At 34.8% G+C, this 8448-nt stretch overlaps 2 protein-coding genes across 2 annotated transcripts in view; one reads left to right on the top strand and one right to left on the bottom strand.

The window, feature by feature from the left end:
- LOC105365367 (glucose dehydrogenase [FAD, quinone]) overlaps nucleotides 1-5413 on the bottom strand; it is a 10912-nt gene extending 5499 nt beyond the window's left edge. Inside the window, exons 1-3 of the mRNA XM_011503510.1 lie at nucleotides 5346-5413; nucleotides 5007-5160; nucleotides 1-258 (exon numbers count right to left, since the gene is read on the bottom strand). Coding sequence (XP_011501812.1) covers nucleotides 1-173 — 173 coding nt within the window. The 5' untranslated portion in view covers nucleotides 174-258; nucleotides 5007-5160; nucleotides 5346-5413. The remainder of the gene's footprint in view (nucleotides 259-5006; nucleotides 5161-5345) is intronic.
- Flo2 (flotillin-2) overlaps nucleotides 1-8448 on the top strand; it is a 185060-nt gene that overhangs the window by 163823 nt on the left and 12789 nt on the right. The window lies entirely within an intron of this gene.

Here is an 8448-nt window from a genome sequence, read left to right as displayed (position 1 = left end):
ATAAAATCATAAGAAGGTAGTAGTAGTTCCGAAGGCACGTTGATCGGCAGGGACTCCGGATCCATGACCTCGTATTGAAAATAGACAATAGCCGCGGCCAGGGTGGGAAAGAACCAGCTTAGACTTCCGGTCGCCGAATTGGCAGCGGAAGTTAATATGTTCTGGATATCCATGTTCGCGGTATTGCAGTTAATAGCTTTGTATTACGATAGCGTGGCAGACTTTCTTCTATCAACGCACGTATTTATAATGGAAGAGCTGCAATTGAAAATTTTAAACTCGATCATATAACTGTGTCGAGTTAATTCCTTAAAAAGATATAATATTTTAAAATGACTCGAAAACCATTGCTCAATAAAACCATAACTTATCTCTTCAGAAATGTAAATATATATTTAAGCACTTTATAACGAGTGCATTTATCGAATTTATTTAATTTTTTGTTATGTTTTTTTTTCTTTTTAAATCTAACAACTTTTTTCTCTCCTTTTCTTTTTCCTTTTTTTTTTGTTTTTTTTTTTATTTTGAATCAATACAATTGGTAACCAAATAATGAGAATGGATTGCGTCTTAGATGCTGGAATCTAAATGTATGCAAAGACTCAATATATTTATAGAAAATTATGTCGTTTATAATATATATATATATATATATATATATATACCTTAAATTACGAGAGAAATCAAGTTGTAGAGGCTAACTTTAAATATTTTAGCTATTGTTAATGAGCATTTAAAGTCTTGGATTTCGATTGAATTTAATTAAAACAAAAAATTTTAGACAGCAATTGCACAGATTCCCACGAAACTCTACATTCAAGAACTCGACTATAATCAAAGCTAAATAATTAATATGAAATTTGAATCGGAAATAGGCAAAATAGATGAAAGTATTGCTATTTTATCGATAATTAATTGACTTGCAATTGATCATAGAATGTAAAAAATCAATGTTAGATGCTGAATAGCCATCAGAAGCAATCTAATGGGAAAATCTAATGACAAGTCGACATACGAGAATACGGGAAACTTCCGATTTTTCAAGGAATAGCTAATAGTTTTGCCGTTTGAGCTACTGCCCCAATCATCTCCACCGTCACCCTCGTCACCACCACCTTCATCACCAACGTCGCCACCACCGCCACCGCCACGGCCACCGCCACGGCTACCGCCACGGCCGCCACCACTGCCTCCACCACCGCCACCATCACCACCACGACAATCAGTCCACCGACCCCCGAAATTCTCTAATGGTCGTTTATTGGATTGCCGGGAGCAAAAAATAAATGGAAAAAATGCAATGTGATCGATTACCTGAAAAACTAAATGAAAGCGGCGCGAGCGAGATCCAGAAAAGGAGAGCAAAGTGTCGATGCGCCTTCGCAACGAGCGCAATTTTACGATGAGCAGCGGAGGGAGACTCGGTCGTGACGCGGACGACTCGAATCACTAGCATCCGAATGGTGCTTGTCGACGTAAGACCGGCCCCGGACTGACTCGATCCCCGTGGGCTTAAACGGTGACGCGCGGCAGAAGCGGCGCCAGCCTCCGGTGCCTTGGGGTGGGGACGAGCGAACCGAACACCGGGGCACTTCCTTCCACGCGTACTTTTATTCGTATTACGCAGGTTTAGGTAGCCTAATGCACGAGGCCGTCCGCCCGACTCGATGACTCTTTGATTTCTTAAGCGCTCGGCCTCTTAGAATTTCATTGATCGATGTCCGTAGATCGCGGAGATGACAGCCAGCCTCCACCAGTGGGCGATCAAAGTATCGATGGCCACGTGAGTGCTAATTATCCTACGGTGGAAAATATGAGCTACGACGAGTCTTGTAGCTAGCGGTGGTGGTACGTCTTGGTACTCGGTGCAGCCTTGCACTTAGCGAATGATAAGCTAATTAAATTGAAATTAAAGCAATTGTAGACTCCGAAGTGCATGGAAATTGTGCGCTCGATGTTGCGAGAGTCGATTTCATCGAATGATTTCCCGAACTTTTCACGTACGTGGAGATTACACAGCGATTGTACGCAATTACAATGATTGTGTGAAGAAATTTTATACAAAATATTATTGTATATTGATAAAGCCAGAATTTATTTTCAAGATATTTGTGTATATATATATATTGGGTTGGATGAAAGCTAAGGATACCAAATCTGTTTCGTTTTTATATTGAATCGCCTTTTTAATTCTTTATTCGCTCAAATATAATAATGACGAGTTAATAATTTCATTGATTTAAGATGGAAAATTGTTTGTCGCGTATGTAATGTACCATGAATCCGGAAAACATGATATTCAAAGAAAATCCATGGCTGTCGATATCATAAAGTTAAAAAAAAAAAAAAAAAAAAAAATTGTACATTACGAACATTTACTTAGATAAAACGATAAAAACGATAATTATATGTATTTTATTTCTTTTTTATTGTGTAATTATACCGATAATATATTTTCTTTTATTTGCTAGATACATAATTTTCAGCTTCTTACGTAATAATCATACTGACATTTATAATTCCTTTATAATTCATGAAAATACTGGATTAAAATTTAACGCAAATTAATGTGACAAAAGGTGATTTTCCATTTTATTATCAGAAATTTATTACTTGACAATTAGTTGTTCGATAGCATATGAACGAATATTTTTGAAAACGAATGAAAAAATCAATATTTATAAACCATATTTTGATGCTTTAACAGCTCTGCGATGACATATCGCTCCGACGATTTCCCCATTGTTTTAGTTAAACGTTAATTTTCATCATTGTCAACGTCATATATATATATATATATATATATATATATATATTATTCGTTATTTTAGCGGTCGTTTATGAAGGTATTATCAGAAGTGGCTAAGGGTATCTTAAAAACGTGCAACAACAATAGCTGGAAAATGTTATCGAAACGATGATATAAACCAAATAATACGGAAAAATTATTTAATCGTTTATTCACTTGAGATAATAATGTAATTCGTGCTTGCAACCTAATAAAATTGGTAAACGCTCTTATCGCCTTACTATATAATAGCATAATTCATTATCTAAGCTAATAGTAATAAATCTCGATTAGTTTTGCAACTAATCGATCAATTATATTATTATGTCTTTATATTATTATCCTTCGTGTAATGTGGAATAACAATTTTCTTTCCTCTTCTTTTTTCCATTTTTTTTTTCCTCCTTCTTGTTCACCTTCTTTTTCACCTCTTTCACAGCACTCAGAGAATCGCTCTTCTATCTTCTTCGCGTAATCAAACTGCATTTCATAGCGATCGCCAAAGAATGCAGATTATGTATAAATTGCTGCCTCGCGGCTGCTATCGTTCAATAATATTAAAGAGGCGTGGAAAGCGGCCGAAATAATGCAAAATTCCATTTTTAGCGGCGACATTAATGATTAATAGCCCCGAATAAGCCCCTCGATATCGATGCTTCAATGCTCTTTAACGCTCTCCAATACTCTCCAATGTTTCAATGTCATGGAATGTGTCGTGATGCCATAAAGTGGCGCTAAAGGAAAGCTCGAGCGCTCGGTTGATTAATCATTTGGAGAATCATCATCATTGGCCGCGATAATGAAAGCGCTCGAGGCGGCCCGAGTTGCCAAAGGTCGAGCATCATCCATCGAATTTCCCATAAATCAAAATTCTCCGAGACACAGGGCCCGACTCGGCTGCGGAAACGCTCGCCGCCGGCCGGCTGCCGCTGCCGGCAACCCCCCCCCCCCCCCCGTCAGAGAATTCAAGAGTCGCGTACTTTTGAAACATCCTCGCGCGGATTACTTAACTCATTATTGCTTTATTATCGCGAGGACGGAGACATGCGGGACACGTATGTCGGTGGAGCTCGACTAGAGGCCGAGGCCGCGCGTGGCTCACGTACGCGCGACCCTGGCCGGATTGGGCAATGAGCAACAATGTCTTTTCCTTCTTTATAGTTGTCGAATTCCGTCGGGTACTCGACGACGCGGGAGCTTTCGTTACTTTCTCACGAGTGCAGCCACGATGCCGAAATGCCCCGAGCACAGCCTGCCGACGACGGCGGTCCCTCGGAGCCTCCGAGGCTAAGCCCCGGAGTCGCGTGGTTCCGAGAGTCCCCCGGATGCTCGTCGTTCACTTGATGCCGCAGGTTGCGTCTCTCATTCTTAATTATCGCATCTCTATGTGCTACCTGTAGTCTCGAAGATACGACGATATTAGATCAATAGTCGTTTGATGCCGATGGGCATTTGTCAATTGCCAATTGCCAATTGGCAATGAACGAGTAGAGTAAGCAAGCGTTTGCGGTCAAGCTTTGGTAGAGTTGTTGTTGTTGTTATTTCTTTTTCTTTTCTTTTCTTTGTTTTTTTTTTTTTTTTTTTTTTTTTTTTTTTTTTTTTTTTGCCGTTCATTGAGGCGAATAAAGTCTCGTTGGGAGATGATAGGGTGGCGATGTCAATGACCGACCAATAAATGCAAAATTAAGTTGAGAAGGTAAGGTAATGGAGTTGGTATGATTTTTGCATTTGGAAATGATGGATTCAAACGGGGCGGCATTCGTGCTATCAAATCGATTTCGGAGCAGAATTTTTTCAAATTTAAAGTCCTTCCTTTGGCGTGCCCGACAAATTGCACCATTGCGACATTGACTTTGAGGGGATGGTTTGCCATGGATTGAATACGGGGCGTTATAAGGTAGATAATATAAAGATTGTCAGGCTTATGAAAATTTGTCAAGTCTACTTGTTATTGTTCTATGCTGATCTTTTGTATTATGTATTTTCTATTTTGATTAGTTTTTGTATGACTTGTTAGAATTATAATTGCGGATAATTGCTTGAAAACCCCATTGTACGACGCGAAAGATGTAGGAGGATTGAGAATGCGTTTGATGTTAAAAATTCCAAGCGTATCAAATGATAAAATGCATAATATTTTATATGTATTGTTTCGTGTTGAAATATTCTCGTTGGCCAAAATGTGCACAAAATGAATCAAAAACATAAATATATAAACCTTTGCGAGCACGGTGTTGGGTCTTGGGATCACACATAACCGCAATTCGAAGAAATTTTTATGTCTTTTCGTAACGGTTGATGAAACTCCGATGTATCATTATAAATCTAAAGGCAACAAACAGTCGAAGCATCGCCTGTGGTCGAGACTAAATCTGTAAATAAGACAACAGCCGTTTCATTATTATGGAAAAACGTAAATACTATCTGCTGAAATGGACATTGTTTCAACGTCATTAGAATTGTGAGAATTATATGCTTTATGGGTATTACTCGGGCGCTCGTTATTATAATTATGCTTATATTAGGCTCTGACGAGGAAATAAGGAGACGATAATACCTGGTGAATATTTCGGTTGATATTTCTTCTTTCCAATATTACGTATAATCCAACTTTTGAGCGTAGGATAAAAAAATTAATTCGCACTTAAGCAAATGGTATTGAAGAAATCGTTAACGCCCTAAATCATAAGGATATAATATAAAACTCCTGTAATTATGGTAACTTACACTAGCCAAGTTAATGACATTTTCTTTATTTTCATAAGATATTTAAAAATCACGTCGTTATTTCTAAAAACGCATATATCGAGCAAATGGTATTGATAATTTTAATGAGCTTTTTCTATTAAAATAAGTAGGGGATTGTACGTGTTCAGTCAGTGAATTGTAAAAGTGCAATGCAAAATTGTAAAAACGCTAAGCCTACGCGATACGTGTAGCTAAGAAGAAAAAAAACAGTCGAATCACACTATTAATAATTAATCGAATTACATAAGGTTTCATGAATTTTAATACCTAATTGATAGAGAAAATAAAATAATAATAATAGAAAAAATTATTAATATCTGATAAAAAAAAATACTTCTATCAACAAGTTGTTCTGCATAAAAGATATGTGACCGCAAGCCTAAAGATATTTTTGCTTTAATTTACATAATAATTTACATGTGGCTCTGCTAGAATTATTCATTGATCTCTAGAAATTATGTAGGATATGTTTAGAACCGCTGATGCGAGTAAAAAAAAAAAAAAAAAAAAAAAAAAAAAAAAAAAATTCCAAGTACGTTATCTGTGAAATGTAAAATCGTTGTGTCATTTTAATCGACAAATAGTATGATTCGTAGAGAAATAGCGAAACAGAATTTAACGAAAATTCATTATACCGACTTATTATATATTCTACATTGTCTTATTCGGTGTCGTTGGTATTTTTGAGAATAAAAACTATTGCACGAATGCTTTTAATAATACAATAACACTGCTTTTATACTCAGCTATAAATGGTCTATATGGAAAATCCGAAAAATAAGAAGTTACTTTTAATTTCAAATATTCACATTCCATCCATCCCTTTTATTTACATGTTTTGTCTCATTTGTGCTGTTAACAATTGGTGGCTACTATTAAAAACTTGACTATAATATTGCAAAAGATAAACTATTATACTGAAATTTCGTATCTTTTTATGTAGGTACATTGGCGATCTAACGAATCATTCACAAATTTTACAATAATATCTCGAGTACGGATCATCACGGCCGGTCATTGTCATTCTGTTGTCATTGGAGATTGTGAAAACCGTATCAATGTGCATTTTAAACAAACGATTTTGTGAAACATATCGATTTCGAAAAGGTGAAATAGAGGAACGTGAGAATGTATTTTTTGTAATAAAATTATCAAATAGAAGGTAATTGCTTGTGCCGAGGTTAAAACGACCGAGGATACACATTAATTGTCATTCTTATATCGATTCGGTTCTTCTATAATTCGTCTTTGGATAGACAATCGTGCAACATTTTAGTCAGCATTATTTTCAAATATGTTTACTCGTGCAACAAATTGTAATGTAATTTTAAATCAGAAGAATAATATTATTCTTCATCACGCTATTTAATAAAAAGGTTAAAATTACAAAATCATAAATCAATTGGAAACACGTAATTCATATATGCTGTGCATATTGATTAGATAATACATCATTATTAATTGAAAAAAGGTAATTTTATATAAGAAAAGTATAAATTACCTTTTCATTACTGTTTTCCTCATATCATTTTAAAAGTTACAAATCCAAATATTATGCATTCTAATTATGAAAAGAAGAAAAATGTAAATCTATCCTTCGTCGAGTGCACGAATAAATAATAATAAAAAATTTGTTTTAATTAGAAATACAAATTAACATTTAATTTCAAAGCTAACAGATTCTAAGCTTCAAGTTCATTAGTAATTAACAATTTCATACGATATATAACTAATAAAAATATTTTTATTTCTATTAATTGTGCACGTAATTATTAATGCGTGTATGCGTGTATGCGCGCGCGTGCCTATTACATTAGCCATTGCTCTTTAACCGGATGATCGGTATTAATAGGGGAGGGGTGGGCTGGCGGAGAGAATAAGAAATTAATTTAAAAACAATGAATTTTTACTCCTATAAAACAATAAGTTTAATTTACTTAAGAAAAGAAAAAAAAATATATATATATATAAAGTAATATAAGTGTGATTCATTTATTCGATGATTAAATTCCAAATTTGACATTGGTTATATAATATTTTTATATTTTGTTTTGAAACTTGTTATATTAATAATAATGTTTATAAAAAAAATTTGTAAACAAAATAACAGAGGAAGTCTAAATGTAGCTAAGAACGTTACGTTCTTCATTTATTTCTAAATTCTTTATAAAAATTATATTCTCAATTTAAAATAATATTTATCAATAATGGACGATGTAATTATTATGATTCATTTTACAAAAACTATTTTATACGTAACGAATTTACGCTTTTAACGATGTACGCACAAATAACATCGTATTTTTAAAAATCACGAGGCATTGTTGTTTTTAAATTGTTTTGAACGTTTGTTCTTAGAAATGGTTGCACACACATAGAGAGAGAGTACGCATACATGGGACCACATATGGTATTACATGTACGGTAAACAATACAAATGTCGAATGCATAGAAATCTTACATAAACATTATTACGATAAACAGTTTCAGATTTAAGGACAAATTGTGATCCACCTTGTCGTTTACATAAAAAAAAAAAAAAAAACATATATATATTATTGTTAAAATTTGGGTATGTAATATTAGAATAAATAATAATAAATATTGTATTTACAATATTCCAGGCCAAGTAGCGTATGAGTTGCATATTGGTATGTAGCTAAGGCTCGCTTGACTTGAAAGAAACCAACGGTCCCAGAGATGTTGACCAGCACAATAATAATAATTCTTTTATCTCACGTTCTCTCTCTCTCTCTCTCTCTCTCTCTCTCTCTCTCTCTCTCTCTCTCCCTCTGTCTTTGATCGTAAGCTAAACCAGCACCCTAAAAATTACGTTCGGTCCTTTGTAAATTACAGGCACTAGTCACGGCATATTCACTAGAGTAATCAATGCGTCTTCGTCTTGGCGTTTC

Source organism: Ceratosolen solmsi, unplaced genomic scaffold (assembly GCF_000503995.2).
Source record: "Ceratosolen solmsi marchali unplaced genomic scaffold, CerSol_1.0 scaffold33, whole genome shotgun sequence".
In the NCBI taxonomy this organism is placed as follows: domain Eukaryota; kingdom Metazoa; phylum Arthropoda; class Insecta; order Hymenoptera; family Agaonidae; genus Ceratosolen; species Ceratosolen solmsi.
The sequence above is the reverse complement of the archived record's forward strand: the minus strand, read 5'-3'. Positions and strand labels throughout refer to the sequence as shown.